General features: G+C 40.9%; 1 protein-coding gene across 2 annotated transcripts in view; it reads right to left on the minus strand.

Moving 5' to 3' along the window:
* Window positions 1-835: 835 nt before the first annotated feature.
* The window catches only part of lars2 (leucyl-tRNA synthetase 2, mitochondrial), a 32,905-nt gene continuing 14,377 nt past the window's right edge, over window positions 836-19,363 (minus strand). For both annotated transcript variants that reach the window (XM_061675161.1, XM_061675160.1), the window contains exons 8-21: window positions 18,028-18,135; window positions 17,263-17,422; window positions 16,822-16,926; window positions 16,251-16,366; window positions 15,287-15,570; window positions 10,199-10,297; window positions 7,628-7,765; window positions 7,453-7,556; window positions 6,672-6,851; window positions 6,398-6,567; window positions 5,583-5,660; window positions 5,337-5,448; window positions 3,126-3,253; window positions 836-1,645 (exon numbers count right to left, since the gene is read on the minus strand). In XM_061675161.1, coding sequence (XP_061531145.1) covers window positions 1,466-1,645; window positions 3,126-3,253; window positions 5,337-5,448; window positions 5,583-5,660; window positions 6,398-6,567; window positions 6,672-6,851; window positions 7,453-7,556; window positions 7,628-7,765; window positions 10,199-10,297; window positions 15,287-15,570; window positions 16,251-16,366; window positions 16,822-16,926; window positions 17,263-17,422; window positions 18,028-18,135 — 1,962 coding nt within the window. In that variant the 3' untranslated portion in view covers window positions 836-1,465. The remainder of the gene's footprint in view (window positions 1,646-3,125; window positions 3,254-5,336; window positions 5,449-5,582; window positions 5,661-6,397; window positions 6,568-6,671; window positions 6,852-7,452; window positions 7,557-7,627; window positions 7,766-10,198; window positions 10,298-15,286; window positions 15,571-16,250; window positions 16,367-16,821; window positions 16,927-17,262; window positions 17,423-18,027; window positions 18,136-19,363) is intronic.

Below are 19,363 nucleotides of genomic sequence, written 5' to 3' on the forward strand. Positions count from 1 at the left end.
AATAATCTGATGAAATGCCAATATGTTAAGGAAAAAAACAGACTCACTACAAAGTATACTAAAAATGTATTTAGTATTCGTACCAGAAAAGTACATTGCTGTATGCTGTCAGGACTGTTGAAACACATTATTGTCATGGGTTACATTGTATACATGGTTTCCCTGACAGATAGTTTTAAAATACAGTCTATGACAAAAAAAGTTGTCAAATGCAGTAAATGACAAAGTGTTTTTAAACTATTGCTTTCATTCAGAACCACCAGCTTTTTCCCCTTTAACACAATTTAGTTCTTAAAGGAAATGTGTGTTAATGTTAGCAATTGTCAGAAAGACAACTTGTTAGAAAACACAAACACACTATATACATACTATCCATCCATCCATCTTCTACCGCTTATCAGAGGTCGGGTCGCAGGGGAAGTAGCTTTAGCAGGGATATACATACACACATATATATATATATATATATATATATATACACACACACATATACATATATATATATGTGTGTGTGTATATATATATATACACACACATATACATACATATATATATACATACATATACATATATATATATACATATATACACACACATATATATATATATATATATATATATATATATACATACATATATATACATACATATATATACATACATATACATATATATATATACATATATACACACACATATATATATATATATATATATATATATACATACATATATATACATACATATACATATATACACATACATACATATATACACATATATATACATATATATACACATATATACATACATATACACATATATATATATATATATATATATATTATATATATATATACATACACACACATATACACACATATATATATATATATATATATACACACACACACACACACACACACACACACACACACACACACACACACACACACAGGGTGATTGAAAAGTAACTCCCTATTTTATAATTCTTACAAGAAATGAACAAAAAAAAAGCGTATTGCATGGAGTTTTATTTCAAATTCGATATGGGCGCCAGCATTAGCCACCAGTTTCTCAAGTCGCCTGGGAACCGCATTAACCGATTTCACAAGGAACTCTTGTGGGATGGAAGCCATAACTTCTCGTATTCGCACTTCAAGCTATTCCAAAGTCGTTGGTTTGGTAGAATAGACTTCCTCCTTTAATCATAGAACATACACAAAAAACTTTTAAAAATATTACAACGTATGAATAAATTATAATACTTATACAAGTATTTTAAAATAGGGAGTTACTTTTCAATCATTTTAACTCCCTAAAATAGGGAGTTAAATTTCAATCATCACCTATTAAGATTTTTCCCCACCCTTAATATTAGTTTTCAGTGTATAACAGTCTTTTTCTTTTGCCACTGAAGGACATTCGCCACCACCAAACAGTCGCCCAAGCACAGGGTCAAACGTCACCCCCCGACTAGGAAATTGATGAGGGCAGTCCGGGGAGAGAGGATGGCTCTCTTGATGTGCAGTTCTTTGAGAACCTTCTGTCCTAGGTGGCTCTCCATGACCAGCTTCTGCACCTGATCCAAATCTTTGGACACTAGCACAGGTACAGTCACTGTCCCGCAAACTTTGTTGTTAATCTGGGGGTGAGAATTGAGAGACAAATCAAACCCAAGACCACACCTATAATTTCAAGATAAAACTAAACTCATTCTCTGGCATACAAATAAAAGTTTCTCTTTCCACATGCGGTGGATGCTCCCAACCTGTACTTAGTGGTAGTTGTAGGACGTGTGCACAGTGTTGTAGGTTTTGTAGCAAGTGTAGACAATGAGTGGGAACATCAAGACTTCCTCTGTGCGATGCCGTCTTTGGAAGCATTTGGCTCTGGGTGTGTGCGTGTGTGCGTCTCGGAGGCCACTCAGGCATGGCGTCCCAAAGTATGTGATTAGAGGACGTGGGCAGAGCGGATGAGGAAGCTCACAAGCGAGAGCTCGTCAGTCAAATCATCACAACCCAGCACTGTGAGCTCAAATATATTTAGTGTGCAGGGTAGCACACGGGGAGGCAAAAAAGAAGTCAACAACCGTAATCTAATCACGTCAAAGGATATTATTTTCAAGTTAAACAGAAACAGCTGTTAAAACATTGTAGGTTGGCTAGTATTATTTCTCTCATCTTAAAGTAGAGGTGCCACCAGTCAGCTGACTGTACTTGGCATGTCACATTAGTATGTATGAGGAAGAAAGGAGATTACTAATTCATCAAGCAAGACAAATCACACAAAAAAAAGAAAAGAAAAAGGAAGTCAGGTTAAATACTGAGCACTTGCGGCCACTTTCAAAACAGTGACACTTGCGTAAACCTAAATCTAAATGAGTCTGTCGGCCTGTGTGTGCCATACTGTGTTCATGTCGCCAGTATTAGCATGGGCAACGGCTAACCCAATTTATTTATTTATTTTTTATTCGCCAATTATTTGAGATAATCTTTTTGAGACCCACAGTGGAGATAATTGCAGGAAGCGCTGTTGAAAGCAATCAAAGACGGCACACAGAAATTACACAAAATACAATACCAAAAGCATTATTTGTGCGAATTTAAAAAAAAAAAAAAAAAAAAAAAAAGGCACAATGGCTGCAAAAATAATTAGCTGTAAAGCAGGCTTTTACATATCGACTCATTTGTCTATTGGTTTTAAGTAGACTTGACATGCAGGCGCATAAATACACACACGTACACCCTCAGCCGTGCACACGCAGAAGCTAATCATAGGCTCTCTTCAAAATTACAGAGCATGAATGTATTCATGGACTATGACTTTATCTTAGAGAGTTCAAATGGTGGCGGATTACAGAACCAATGCGCGTGTTCATGTGACATCAGAAAAGTATGTCGACAAAGTAACAAATGCACTGATGCTAAAGTGAAACCCTTCATCTACCAAACAAAAAGTACAATTAAGGGAGCCGGTTCGGCTTTCAATTAGACAGTTCGGCTGTCTTATACAAAAAAAAAAAAAAAAAAATCAAATATACATATATATTTGTCTTGGGTCGATCAAACAAGACACAAGCCACATTAAGCTTCGCCTGAGGATGCGTGTCTGTGTGATCCTACCAGCACAGAAATGCCCACAAAGTCAGGGGTCTCCAGGTACTCGGGATCCACAGTAGGCCAGGACTGGGACAGGACGTCTCCACCCCGCCGGAGAGTGTTGCTGATGGGGTTGTTCACCTGGCAAAGCCCTGAACAGGAAAGATGGAACAATAACACAACCTAACAACACATTTTCCACTATTAAATCTCATTTGTGTTAACTTTATTTACACAACTACAGTCAGTACAGGGGGTCCTTGGTTTACGATGGTCCGATCTACGACATTTTATGGTAATGAACGGCATGCGACATATTACGTTTGTCCCAACCCAGTTCTCATGGGTTGGTTTGTCCCAAAACCTTTTTTTATTTTTATTTTTTATACCATGACCTCTAATTATGTGTGCAATACTGCACGGTGGAAACAATGCTATTGGAAGCGTGATTTTGGGTACTTAAAGGCAAGACGTTCAAGAGGGGAAAAAAAAAAAATTGTTATCTTACTGTCGTCAGGGAGACATCCGGCTAATTGTGGCTCAGCATGTATTAGATTAGAAGCCGCTATTTGAAGATATTCAGTGTATACAAGCATGTACCCAATGCCTGTGTCTCGCATTTGATGAAACCAAAATAGTTTAATTCCTCAAACAGTTTTTCCATTTTCTCAAAAACAAGGAGGCATCCCGCAGGAAAGACAAGGAAGGACATGAACTTTGTCCAAATTACAAGCGAGAGTGAAAGCACAGCTTGTTACCAGACGTCAAATGTAAGCTCACGCGTGTGTCCTGTTTGTAAAACCAATTTTAAGATCACACGCAAGCACTTCTCCCCTCTATCAACCTGTAGCGATCTACTGTATGCGTGTCGTCCACAATGATCGGATGTTGACCTCGAAAGGGAGAAGGAAAGCCCGTGCGTGAGGCATCAAAGACGACGCTCGGTCTTCCTTCCCACTCTTTTGTTTTCTACGCCGGGCTAAGAGGTCACAGCATGGCTTTCAACTAGAGGACACAATGTATTTTAGTTTTACTTGAAGACGGTATCACATATTTGATGACAGTTTGGTACATCGTTGTTGGGTATTTGTTGGTGTTAAAGAAGCAGCAATGTCATCACTTCCTCTTACTGCACAATGTGCTAACTGCACGTTTGTGCTATGACAGACAGAACTTTGTGAAAAGAGTCAAATCAAGATCATTTGAAAACCTACCATCTATCTCCAATCCACTGATTAGAATAGTAGTAAGTATAGCGCAGACATCTACAAACTGTGAGGCGATACACATTTGTGGTGCTCCATACTTCTGCCTACCTCTGGTTTTATTCAAATGGTAAGATTGTATTATTGGTGGGAGGCTCCATTTGTGCCATTGTGACTATTGCATTAAATATTACGGCAATTATGGTGTGAGCTGTACTGTGTTATGTCTGGTACCGTTTGCACTTGCTTCAGCGGCTGTATTTTTTGTTTTATTAAGAATGTTCCTGTGTGAACCCAATTACCGGAGACAAATTCCTTGTGTGTTTTTTGGACATACTTGGCAAATAAAGATGATTCTGATTCTAATGGGTTGGCTTTTCTAAAGAATAAAGCCACTAATGCAAGCTTTTATCTCAAGTAGACTATTGTAATGGTCTTCTGACTGGACTCCCCCAAAAGAGCATTAAACAGCTGCAGCTCAGGTTCTGGCCAGAACAAAGAGGTCAGACCAGTCTCTGCTACTGGTCTATGAATGGTTCACGTCCATAATACATTAAAGGTACCGTATTTTGCCAAACCGAGTTTTTCTCGTATTTGGGATGTAATATTGTCTCTATGGTGCTTCACTAAACATGTGAAATATGAATTAAAATGGTCCACGCACTCCTGAGTTCCAGATGTTTTTCTGCTGAGGCCTGAAATCAGGTCGTTTGATTTCTCAAGCTTATCAACGTCACGAGCGAAGATCTCCGCCTTCCCTTTCCACTCTCGAGCCAGCGCTGTCAACGTAACAAACACGTGCTCTCTCACAAGTGGGTCTTCTACACGGAGGCAGATTTTGGTTCTGCGGTGGACTGTTCTATTCACGCCATGGTTCTGTAGATGCATTTTTAATCCAGATTTGCACCAAAATTAAATGTTCTTCCTTGGCTCATATTCCAGACCTTCACAACGTTTTATGGAAATATGAATCTAACTAAATAAATAAATATATAGCTAACTTAAATCGTATCATTTTGTATCCACCCACCTGCCCAAAGTTCAGAGGCCAGGTGAGGTGCCATGGGCGCCGTCATCATAATCAGTGTGGCCAGAGCATCCTCAAACTCCACACTGTGCTGCACCACCCTCATAGATGCACTCTGAACAAACATACACGAGCGCGCACGCACGCACGCACGCACACACACACACACACACACACACACACACACAAGTAATGGTAGTTAGAGTGATGCTCACTGAACTCAGAAGAGGCAGGACAGTGTTCACTCACACTCAAAGTATTGGTAAGTCCCATGAGGCGAGAAATGGCCGCATTGAACAAGAAGTCTTCCGTGAAGTGAGATGTAACCTAAAAAGAAAATACAGCTGAAAAGTCAGTAAAACTTTTTAAGTCAGTTGTGTTATATTCCTGTTTTAAATTAGTCTCTTTATCAGTCTCTCACTTGACTGGGGATTAGCATTGCCTCTGACGAGAAAACAACATGCCCTGAGGACGCACTCCCAGCATGTTATTGCCAGCTGAAGATAATTCAGCTCAAGAGTAGGTCAATATTTCCCAGCTTAGCCCGCTGGGAGGAGAAAGCCCTTTGGGGAAGGGTCTTAAGGAGGAAGTGGCTGATCACTGAGGCTTTTTCCGAGGGGTGAATCAAAGCACAGCCTTGGCTTTGAGAGCTTAAGGCTAACAGGCCTGATGTCCTATAAAAGCAGCAGCCTTGAAGGGTAGGGAAAGAAAATCCAACCTGGCAGAAATGGACATCTATTTATAAAGTGTGGGAGCAACTGAGTAGGTTTAAATCAATTTCGAGCCAGTCCTCCTCCTCCCTTTTACTCTGGCGGTTTCATCTTAGCATGGATGATCAGGCTGCACTGGCAGGTCATGATTGGCTTATTAATCTATAGTCATAGCATGTTGGCATGTTAACTCATCAAGTCAAAACAGACAAAGGTGAGAGAAGCAGTGAGTGAATCATTCCTCTTGGCGAACTAGGAAGGACATGAAAGCTGACGCGCTGAAATCAGGCTAGCTACTGACCCCTACTGGTGAGAAGTGTTACAATAGTAAATCGCACAGGATATCATCACTACCTCTTGAATTGCGTAATTCTTGTTATTCCAGATCTTCTTTGACTCTGCCAGCTCCTTCTTTTTCAGCAAGGAGGGGTCGGGGACGTCACCGAGTTGCCGAGCGCCTCGCAGCTTGCTCACAAGCTGCCACAGTCTGGACTGCCAGCGCAAGACCCCAGGAAGAGCATCCTCTGCGGTGGGGCCAATTTCAAGCAAGGAAGGAATTTATTTGATAGGAAACAAACAAATATCCATCAGATGACTATAAAAGCAACAAGAATATCCAACATCTTACTTTTAAGATTCCAGAGAATGTCTTGTTCAGGTGGTGCGGCGTAAAGGATGTAGAGTCGAACTGTGTCCACACCGTATTGCTGCACCACCTCTTGCGGGTCCAAACCATTATGCTTAGATTTGCTCATTTTCTCCCATGTCACTTCCACGCTTCCGCCTCCCAATGCCACTGGCTCTTTTTCTAACAGAGGAAAGAGGAGTAAAAGGTCAGTGACAACGTGGCCATTTCTCCTCTGTCAGTATTAACCTTCAACTGCTTTATCACATTAGAGCTGAGCAATTTAATTCTCAGACAAACCTGTTTTTATTCATGGAAAACTGATTGACTCTAGTTAATAAAAGACTTTTTTCTGACACTTGCCACTCCCTTATTGTGTGTGAGAATGCTGAGATATGCTCACACTAAGCCACAAACCTCCACATCCATACCGATGAAACAAGAACAAAAAACTCTTCAATAAAAAAACTAGGTGAAAAAGCAGTGTGAATGTTTGTCAGTACTCATACTGTCACAATTCCCGACAAGCAATCTATTGAGAGGATCATTGCTGAGCATACGTGGGAGAGATGTAAGACCTCCCTTTCTCTGTAAAGCACTATTGTGTGATTTTATCCTTGGACTTTCAAAAGCATTCAAGCAATGAACCCTGCAACAAACAACAAAATAAGGAAAATCCAGCAATTATCATTGCTGCTTTTCATCTTGTATCTCTAATGATTGAGCAGTTTTAGCAGAAAAAAATAAAATCACATTTAAATCACTTTCTATCCATGCCATCTACCTGTGAAGGCAATTTCTTCTCTCTTTAGGTATTGGCCACTGTCTGATCGTCGGAAAGTCTGACCTTTGATCAGACCCTGGACAAGTAGCTTTCTGAAAGGCTCCCTGAAAAAGGAAATGGAGGGTGCATTCATGTACAGACGAATTATGTGCACACTAACAACAAGAAAGCGTACCTGTGCGCCACAAGGCCCTGGTCCTTGCAGAAGTGACAGAGAAAGCGTGCGTAGTACAAATGCATGACGGCGTGCTCCTTTCCTCCGATGTACACATCCACAGGCAGCCAATGATCCGCTAGGTGGCGCTCAAAAGGCCTAAAGAATCAGATTTAGAGAAACGGGGGGGGGGGGGGGTCAATTACAGAACAATTACAGAACCCGGGAGATGTCATGAACGTGTTCGATTTTTTACGTAACGCATGCGAATTATAACGAAGATAGGCTCCAGCACAGCTGCCACCCTAACGAGCATAAGCGGTAGAGAGAAAGAACGGATGTCTTGTAATTTTAACTTTTCAACCCAACAGTATACGCTACGGAACCAGGGCAACTATAATAACACATTTTATTTTTCTTGTCGTTATAAGTCATGGCCGAAAAATATTATTGAATGGATACAAATATTGATTACAAATCAGCATAAAAAAAATAATACTTATTTTATACTATAAAATAATAATACTTAGTAATAAATAAAAGAAAAAAAAAATCACTGTGCGGATACAATGATCCCGCTACAAAACTGTTTTACCTTTTGTTTCAAACAAAGTGTTTCTTTTAATATCAAATACAAACGGGACACAAGGTGGCAACGCAAACACTGTGATGGCCCTGTTGGGGGCTGCAATCTCTGTGGTGTTAATCAAAGAGGCAAGAAAAAATTATTTTCGGTGTAAAACAACACAAGCTAGTGAAAATTCTATGCGAGGTGCAAAATGTTCTGTTTTACAGACAAGCTTTCTTTCAGAATTGGGCCAGGTCCCTTTTAGAATTCCTCACATTGATTATATATTATTAAAAAAAAATAAAAATAAAAAAGCCATTGACGTTTTTTGTCCGAGCGTTGATGACTCTTCCACCACCCATCTTATTAGCAGGAAGGAAAGCGGCTGTGGAGAAAAGATATATCAGACGATGGCGCGAGTGAGGACTGCATGTGGTTAGCTTTACGGGTTGATGGTCAGCAAAGCGCAATCTACAGCATGTGTCACACATGGCTCTGGTAATTACCCTCCTCCACGCCTCTCTGCCTCTCTCCCTCGCGTCTCTGGCGAATAGTGTCGGGTGATAATTGTACCATGGGATAAAGTTATGAACTCGCAAGGCTGAAAATAATTTGGCCTGTGAGTTGGCATCAGGCCAACGCTCCTCTAATACATCACAGCACTTCTATTTCCTCCCCTCTCCTGCTTGCTTCCCTCAGCATACCCGGCATCCTACTTCTCATCACTTCCGTGCACATAAGACTCAGCAGGCCGACTGAACTACACAAATAGTGTAATTGCTTTTTCTGTTGTGGCATAATCTGCCCTGCAAAAAAATAAAATAAATAAATAAATAAAATAAGTGATGGGCTGGGAACTCCCCCGCAAACTCCTTTAAAAGCGGCTTTCCGACTGGGCCCAAAAGCTAGGAAAAATAAAAATCTCTTTTGTTAAGCTTAGGGTATCACCAGCATCCCAGCAAGTAACAACCATGGGTCCGTAATCTCTCTGGGCAGAGAGTTCAACGTTGTACGGATCTGTGTGTGGGTGGAGGAATATCCACACAGCCGATATTATGCATGCTTGAAATAGATAAGTGGGAGAGTGGGTGATATTAGACAATCATGTGTTTCAGGACATGCTGCCATACACAATTATTTCAGTGCACCTGCGCAGTTTTATTAAATACTGTCTACTATGAAATATTGAAAGCGCGCCATCATGAATTCTGACATTCTCAGGCATGTATTTAATATGTATACGTTGAATATTGTTTTTGGAGTGCCGTACAACTGCACTGTATCATAAAACGTTGGAACCTCTAAAATTGAACACAGCCATCCGTTGTGGGATACTTGTTGATTTTGCCAGAAGAACTGACAGAAATTTAATGAACCCCATAAAACCTTTATTAAGTGCAGTGATATCTGTGGTAACAGTTTAACATGCCTAACTATTAACCCTTTGAAAACACCTTAAGGAGCACGTGATCGACTTAATGCTGCTTTATACCCGTTTTTAGTCAGTAAAACAAAAATCTAAGCTAAAAGTTGTTGGTGGTGTAGTTTTTAAAAAAAAAAAAAAAAGAAAAAAAAAGAAAACATCTGAAAGTTCTCACCTCATAGTGTTTTGTAGGTTTTGCTGGAATGAAGTCGAGTTTGACATTTGGGTATAAATGTTCTCATTTTTAGTGTGACATTTGAGGGATAAAGTATACTGTACAGTCTTTACAGGAATGTTTGGTCTTGGCTTTAGATGTTTGTATTTGTCACCATATTTACCTCCATGCAAGATGAAATCTTACAGGATTCTGGGAAGTACCTAGACATGTGTCTGGTGTGTGCATTAAAAATCTGTGTGATAATTTCTACATGGGAAAAAAAATAACATTTGGATGCTAAGCCCACATGCAAATGCCCACTGCCACTATCATGTGAAAATCTGTAACTAAAAAATTGCAAAAACAAACAACTGGACTTTAACAATCAGAGGAGAAGGGAATGAAACAATACTGTGTCATGTCACAGGGAAAGACTGTCCATACCTGTCTGAGTTATGAGGGTCGGTGTAACGAAAGTAATACCAGGCTGAGTCTACAAACGTGTCCATGGTATCAGTCTCCCTTTTTGCAGGCCCGTCACATCTGAAACGAGTCACAAAGAAAGATGGTAATCTGGGATAACAACATCAATATTAAACTGGCAAATTAGAAAGCCAACAGATGAGCGACCCCTGCTTGTATCCCTACAGAAATGGCATCTCTATGTGATATTTGTATGTGATAATTGTGCAAATGTGGCTGTGCTTCCATCTGGCTGTGGAGGTCACGCCCCTGTAGACAAGCACAGTTGAAAGCAAACTGACACTGGACATTGGTCCGATGCCCTGACAAGCAGGCTGTGCTAACAAGGGAATCATCGTGTATTTGTGTTGGAAATGTCACCTTGTGCCCCGTTTTACCCCAGCCAAACAGCATTTGCGTCGTGATGTAAATCTGCCAACATAATGTTGGACAGAAGGGAGAAGATTTTGAAGCGAGACAGGAAAACAGGTGCAATGTTTTCATTTATTTAAATCAGCAAGTGGAACAGTGAACTCATCTGCTTATCACTTCATAATGAGTCTCGATAAGAGTTTAAAAATGTCCCAAAAAAACGAAAGAAAAGAAAAATGGACGCAGCTGTGTTTCGTGGTGGATTTTCCTGGACCATATGTCTCATCTTGAGTCTGTCTACCTGTCCCAACATTTTACTCACACAAAATTACTTGTGTCACACACTTAGAGGCAAAACCCCTCGGCCAGCCACCATATTAGTCTATATAACAAGGCAGTGTTGATGAAATTAGAGCATGAGGTTGCCTAGCAACAATACTAAGGTGTAACAAGGTTAATATTTGGAAGCCAGGTGTTATTTCATGAAAATGAAAAGAGGTGAGCCATGCCAAAGCTACCAGTAAAGAACCCAAACAGACGCAGAGACATTAGAAAGGTTTTCAGCGTGCGGGGGATTTGGCACATTTTGCCTCACACCAGACTAGACAATCAGAGGCCAAAATGTTGGGTTAGGGTTAGACAGCTGTTCAAGAGACGCTTAGATGACACACAGTTGCGACTCTGCTTTGAGCCATGAAAAAACATAAATCCATTGCTTTTATTCTGCTGAGGTGAAATGCAATTTATACTTAGGCAAAGGAATATTTTTGGTCACACGAACAATGTGGGGGCGGCCATCAGAAGCACACCTCAATCAGTTTCCAATCAAAATGCATTTCAGAAGTGCGGGGTGAACAAACTGTTCCCTCTTGAGTAACCAGTCCCAATGTATTTATTTAAAACAAATTTTTTTTTCTATTCAACCTTTATTTATTGAGGCAAGGCACTTGAGAACAGATTCTCATTTGCAATGCTGACCTTGGCTTGTATCAGGTCTCTCGATTGAGCTACTGCTCCCCAGACCAGACTAAAGCAGTAACCGAAATCTAAAGTTGCGTGGAGTGTTTTTATACTTATTGATAACATAAAACCGAGTCGAAAGGTTTGAAAACAGATGAAGGGGAGTCAGCAACCCACTGGACTGTGGGACTCCATCTGTTCCATCCTCACGCGTGAAAGAGGCACCAACGAGGCGGCTTCTCTTTACCTGGGAATTCGTGGCACAACAAAAACTGCTTCTAGCCAGGCTAAGCCGAGCCAGGGTTCAGTTAGCAGCAGACCACTTCTCAGCACTGCAGAGTGTTAAAGATGTGATGAGCACACAGGATATGACTTCCTCAAGAACAGATGAAGCTCCATCCCAGCTGCCCAGCTCTCATCACTGCGTTCCACTCAAACTTTAATTGGACATGCTCGACGAGTGACGGGAACATATTTCCACCGACACTTAACAACGGTGGGGAGATGGGGAGTGAGGCGATAACAGCGCCTTTGCGATTACGCCCATCAATCACGTCTGATGAGAGGAATTCTTGTGGCTTGGTGGAAATGTGCGAACACAATCTGATGACTTGTGCAAACTACAACAGAGTGGGCCATTGTTTTAATCTACATGGTGCCATGGCGATGAGTAGTTTTACAGAGACAGGAATTCCCATGCCAGCGCAAAAAAATCAATCTGCAGTCCCGGGTTTTTCCAAACAGAGTTCAACCACAAAGTGTGTGTGCACATGCAAAATTTCACTCATGAGCAAAGTTTTTATTTGGCTTCAGTAAACTTCAGCATTATCATCATCATCATCTCATGCTGCTCATATCACAGACACCCTTTATTACAAAACCAAATCATAAACATTGTGGTTTTATTTTCTCTTAATAGTATAGTAAGTCTTTGATTATGTATCCTGTATTATATTGTCTTGTAGATGTATTTTACTGCTTTTTTTACATCATGGCCAGGGGACTACAGTTGAAAACTAGCCTTCTGGCTATTTCTGGCTTTTGTAACCATCTGTACTTCATGTGTTTTATGAAATTGCAGTGTCCCCTTTCAAATAAACAGATATAAAAAAAAAAAAAAAAAAAATACAAAATAAAATTAAAAAAAAAAAGCAGAATAATTGCACAAATCGGAAGCTCCCACTTGAAACTCTGTCTGCTCATAAGGGGAACAGCAGTCATCGTTTTGTCACTGCATGTCTCTGGAGAAAATACAGGAATAGATTATTCCGTTCTCACTCTGCAAGCAACATCATGGACAGTCTCACTTTCTGCAATGTTCCGTCAAAAGCAACTAACATCCTCTATGTGCTCTTTCTGCTTTCCATTTGCAACATCACACATTAGAGCAGAGCCACTGATCTGATAATGCGATTCTACTCAGAGGGGTGGTGGTGATTCAGAGGCTGCTTGTCTTGCAATCTTGGACGTCAACAGGGCCTGGAGAGTCTTGATCAGACTTAAAAAGACTTCACAAGTTCAAGGTCGAGGAATTGCTTTGATGCTTAAAAAGGTAGCAGCAATTTAAAAATATTGACAGCTACAATATGTTTTTTTCCTGGTAGAACTTTTCCATATGGTGCATTTCTCTTTGCCATTCCTAGAAAAGCTAATGATTATTAAAATAATGAAATGAATCTTACAGATTTTGTAGATTTGCAGCTGTTTTTCATGAGTCACTACACTACAAACTGTAATATTCCCAAAAGTGGTATATTTTAAGAAGTTAAGAACAAACCATAAATGAAACTCTGAAGTGCAAAAAAATGCTTTTAGCTACAATTGCAGCAAATGCTAACCAGGCGTAACACAACGTAGGTTTTTGTGCTGAAGAGCAAACCTAACAATTCACATGGGGTTGAGTCCAGTTACCAGGTAGCTCAGTACAATATTGCGGATAATAATAAAAAAAAAAAAAAAAAAAAAAAAACTGTTTTTGCGGACATGCATCTGTGTCCAAGCTGCTCAGCAAAATATGGCTAACTCAACAATAAGTCAACAAGATGAAAATCCTATGGTCATTATGTTTGTTACAGCTTTAAAAAATAAAAGAAAGAAATAAAAATACAAAAAAAAAAAACACACCTCCTCCATTCTATTGGACACAGAGACGCCTCAGGGATGTGTCCTCAGTCCCCTCCTTTCCTCCCTCTTTACACAGAACTGCTCTCCCATTCACCCCAACACCACCATAGTCACATTTGCTGATGACACCACCCTTGTCAGGGACAACGACGAGTCAGTCTAAAGGAATGAGGTCCGGCATCTCAGGGAGGTGATGTGAAATCAACAACCTGGACCTTAATACAGCCAAGACGGAGGAGATGATCATGAACTTCTGAAACGCTTCAAGTTCCGCGGAGTCCACATCTCGGTAATCCTCAACTGGTCCACCAACATCTCCCATCCGGTGGGGAAAGCACATTAAAGACTTCGTTTCCTCAAGAAACTACAGTATGCCAAGCCTAGCTCCCCCAAAACCATCTGATAAACCTTGATAGATCCACCATGGAGAGTGATATGACCTACTATTACACAATTTGGTTCAGCAGCTGTACTGTCAAGGACAGGAATTATCTGCAACAGGCGGTGAAAGCAGCAGAGTGGGTGATTGGATGTACATTACCCAACCTCAGGGAAACCTACACTGGCAGACTAATAAGAAAAGCCAGTGGATTCATAACCACCACTCCAACCCCCAACACCACTTTTCTCCCTCTGTTTCCCTCTGGAAAACGCCACAGGACAAAGTCTAGAACCACGGGGCTCAAAAATAGCTTCTCCTACTAAGTTGTGAAATGCATCTGCCTCCCACCCCCACAGTAAGAACTAACGACTGCACAACACCCACCTTTGCACATAATTGCAATATTATGATGAACTGAGCAATATTGTCTGAAAATCTGTCCAATACCCCAATGTAAATGATCGCACAACTACCATATCATAATGCGGTGGTTCTCTCAAATGTGAACAATTGTATGTTCTGTAAATAAGTCTGTTTTTTGATAATTGTGTGCTTATTTTTTATTTTTTTACCTCAACGCTACAAATTGTGAGATTCCTGAGTTCTTATGGCAGTGACAATGACGTTCTATTGGTTAACTTACACTTGTACTGTATATGTAAGTTGTAGAGAATGTTAAAAGTGTTAATTACTCATCACCTATACAACTGGAAAGGGTTTTATGAAGGAGGCAGTTTGACTTGGGAACTGACTATTAATTATAATTGATCCATTTGAAAATGTAATTATTGACCAACCGGAAGCCGACCAGCGTCACGGAACGCATTGTGTTTGACGTTGGAGATTCTGCTGTACTTGAGTTATAACGGTCTGCAGCAAGGGTCTGTGTGCAGAATTATTGAAGCAAAACGGTTATTTACATGACTTTGTGACCAATTAGCGTTTGATGTGATAGTAAATTGTGAGCGGTGCACCTTGCAGCTGGAGAACTTATGACCTCCGTGTTGCACAAAAACATTACGTTAGCAAGCCTTGATCTCAGCTAATGAGATACAGCTGACAAGCAAACCTGGCTGTTTAAATACTGTAGATATTATAGCTAACACATCTCATTCGCATGTCCCTGCCTGTGTTTGCACTACATTGTTAAAAATAAAACTACACTTTGTCCTCTCTCCAAAACTGCAGGATTTAATATGCGTTAATACTATAGTGCATCAAAATAATCTTACCTTGGACATTTGCAGTTAACCCAGTCATGGGCAGCCTCTAGAGGTGATGCCCCCTTTCCGGTGAGAGACGGCAGCTTTGGCAAGGTTACTGGTAAATGCTCTTCGGGAACAGCAACTGGACCACAGCACCCACAATGCACCACAGGAATGGGTGTGCCCCAGTAACGCTGTCTTGATATCAACCAGTCCCTGAGCTTTGAGCTGGTAAGGTGGCCCCCCACCTTCCGCTCCCTGGCTTTCTGGGTAATGGAGTCAAAAGCCTGTTTTCTGGTGAATCCTGAGAACTGTGACATATGTAGAGGAGGAGAAGAAGAAGAAGACAGAAGGAGAAGAACAAGATCATTTCAACAGAACTGTATTTCTGTGGCATTCAGTCTCTGGAGTACCTGCACAGCTACCCACCAAGTGCGCAATTAAAAAGCCAGGTAAATTTTTTTGTGAGCTGCCAATGCGTCTGTCTGTAAGTGAGCCGGTCATGTTTTGGCCCGATTGTGACATCACAATAAAAAATGTATATCGCTCCCACAGTTTCTCCACCAATGACATAGCAGCTACGCTGGGCAACATTCTGCCATTGTCTTTTCCTCACAAGAGACGAGCAGACTACAAAGAAACACTATCACATCAAACCCAAAAGCTAAGCAGAGCTAGAATGTTGTTGGAAGCACAGATGAGTGTTAACATACCGAAAATCGTAGCGATTTTGACCACGATTACCCCCTTCTGATCAAAGTCAGTTAAGGCCTGCATTGCTCGATGTCGCTAAAAGATTATCTTGCTCAATTATCCTGTGGTGTGGGGTGTGATGGGAGCGATTATTCCCTCTCCAATCGGAAATGGTAAACATGTTCGAGATTTATTGATCACAAATGTCATTATTAGCATTGTGAGCGAAGCATACAGATGCATGTGCATGTCAGATATACCTAGGAAATGTAAATATCATTGCTGTGGTTGTCATCACCTCGTCAGAATTAATGACAATTTGTGTCCCATCTTCATGGCTCTTCAGAACATTGGTCCACGTTAAATTCAGCGTTTTGGCCACAGACCAATGCTCCTCACTGCAGTCTGGTGTGCCTGGTAGACACAGGTGCAGCGTGAACGTGACACAAAAGACAACACAAATGCACATTTACACTAAGACAAACATGCAGTACAGTTCTCTTGAGAATGCCTGACAAGCCTCCCTGCGTTTAAAGTTCAGCTTTACTGTGATAGGACTAATTGTTAGAAATCCCTTGGAGTCCCTCGCCACTCATTGCGAGACAAACAAGCCGCAGTTTCATGGACTCGTATAAAACCCACAATATTGCATGGCAGACTTACAGTTTTACAATGTCGTGAAATGTTATTTTTCAATGGCAAACTAAGGCTGCATTTGATGTTTTGACAAGATTTACTAAACAATATTATATAATAATTGATGCGTTTTTGTGTGTGTTATCCAACCACAGTACCAGCTCTAACATACAGAAATTAATATTAACAAAATACAGATTCTAGGTTAATGAAAAATCACACAGCTAACTTACCAACCACAGTGTCCAGATAGCCATCAAATGCCTCCTTGTGAGATATGACCAGAGGAACCTCGTGGCCGGTGAACAGGTTGACAGCTGTGACTTCTGTCTGGGAGTCTGCAAATCAGAGGGCAGGTGGTGAGGACACAACATTGCTGCCTCCCCTGACAGCTAATTAACACTTTCAAGCAAAAGATTATCTTGAGGGATTCCCAACTATCATACACCTACAGGTTTAAAACAAATGATTTGTTTCTTCTTCAGCTCTATACATAAATCACATTCTGTCCAATTATTGCATTGAATTTGGCTGAAGGTTATGTTGTTTTAGCCCACCAGATGCAAGAGAACAGTGTGCCAACTGCCCAGGGCCATTATAATATGAGTTAAAAATACCACTTTTACATAAGCCAAAAACCAAAACGGTTAAGTACTAGTCAGATTTATGCTCACCTCTGCCTGGCTGGCAGGCTTTCTCCAGCACAGAGCGGACTGAGCTGCTCCCATGCAGCAGTCTGTGGGAGGGCAGGATGGCCAGGTACGCCGCACCAAACACTGCCTCTGGGGAGGAGCTGTACGCCGATAGAATCTCCTCCGTCTCCTCCCCACTCACCTGGGTCATGAGAGACCACCATTACGGAGCTTTTGAGTCAACGTGGAAACATCCATCTATTTTCTATACAGCGTATCCTCATTAGGGTTGCAAGTGTGCTTGAGCCTACCACGGGTGACTCCCTGGACTGGTTGCGAGCTAATTGCAGGGCACTTATAAACGAACAACCATTCACACTCACGGACAATTTAGAGTCTAACCATGCAATTAAATTTAACACCGACCTTTTAAGCTCTGAAAATAAAAATAAAAAGGGTTCATCAGCATTCACAAAGGCAGACTTTTGAAAATCTGCCCAATCTGAAGAGACATTCATGTGGAGAACGAATTCAATAAACTAATCTTATTGTTCAAACTGCAGCTCCAAGACTGTTGAGTGAACATTTGGTATTAACACACGGTTTCAATACTTTCTGAGTCTCAATAGAAAAACGACACAGAGGGGCATCACATAATCGGGAAAAAAAACAAAGTAGCAGATCGGAGAGAAAGGAGATGAAACCCCATGGCTGAAGAGAACAAGCACAGAGAAGTGCTTAGAGAAAGGTCAATAGTTCCAAAGAAAGCAAGAATGATGAATGAATAAATAACAAGCAGAGACCCACCTTGAGTTTGAAATCAAAATAGCAGCCAGTGCACTCTCCAATCCAATTTGCCTGCATGGCTTTAACCCCGTACCACTCTGGAAGGTCGGACAAGGCGTCCAGAAGAGGCTGGAGTGGGAGAAACAACAAAAATGCATGAGACTTAATTAGACTTTACTGAATTGCAAATGCTCAAGAAAGATTTGTGCACAAAATCACTTAAATTTTAAAAAGCTCAACCTTGTTTTGCTTTATTTTTTTTTCTGACCTGCCTGTAAAATAAAAAACTGTCACACAGTTATTCTGCATGATAAAAAAAAAAGAAGCTATGCATATCAACCAGGCTGAAGTCAAAATGTCACAGCTGGGTAAAGGCTTATGTTGTTATACCTCTCTATTTTCCTTTCAGGCTGTCACAATCTATTACCCACAAGCACTTGAACTGCGCCAGTCAGCGTTCATTTCCACAACCACATTAAAATATGAAAACACGCACAATGGTTAAAGTCATCACTTTCATGACAGCAGAACAAAAACTAAATCCGGAAATTATATCATCGTCTGGAAAGAGAAGCAGAAGAAAAACATTTGTTTGCCACACTACTGTGATGGGCAAGGGCTGTCTCCATGGCAACAAATAAAAGCTTCAAGACCAGCAGCATAAAGAACTAACCAAAGCAAAGCTGTGTAGATGTGCCCTATAGCAATAGCATGACTCCTCATTCATTGAATTGTAGGTGAAAGAGCAGGGCCAGCAACAAGTGTCATTACGACATGTTTTGAAATTATACAGTGCATGTTAAAATCAATCTTAGTAACGATCGTCGTCATCTGAAATCCTCTTGGAAAAAGTCACACTTCGGCATGAGGTAGAGCGCAGCATAAATATGATCTGAAATGAATGTTGTCTAACAGACATCATGAACAGGCAAGTGGGTGAAATGGGCGCACAGGAAATCACAGGCACGTTCGGCAAGCTCCATTTTGCAAAGGCCCTCCCGCCTCTCCATCTGCCTCTCTCACTTCTATTTCTAAACACCTTCCTCTTCCTTCCCTTCCCACATCTCCATTTTATCAGTGAAAATTAGAAATGCGTGAACACATTGTCACAGTAGGCTGCTCCCACCTCCACTCATACCTCTGACATGGACCAGCATGGGCGACTTCAGCCTCGTCGCCAGAAAACATGCAAGACTTGAATATGGAAATGATTCATGATTGCTTTCAATGGACCCGTTCATGGCCAAACGTTTTTCACAAAGCCTTGGATGATTACATGTTCTTTAATGTTAGTTGGGGGAACTGTGTGTACTAACCCGAACCCTATCTGCCTTTAACGCAAGTGTGAAACGCACCT

Source organism: Phycodurus eques, chromosome 4 (genome assembly GCF_024500275.1).
Source record: "Phycodurus eques isolate BA_2022a chromosome 4, UOR_Pequ_1.1, whole genome shotgun sequence".
NCBI lineage: Eukaryota > Metazoa > Chordata > Actinopteri > Syngnathiformes > Syngnathidae > Phycodurus > Phycodurus eques.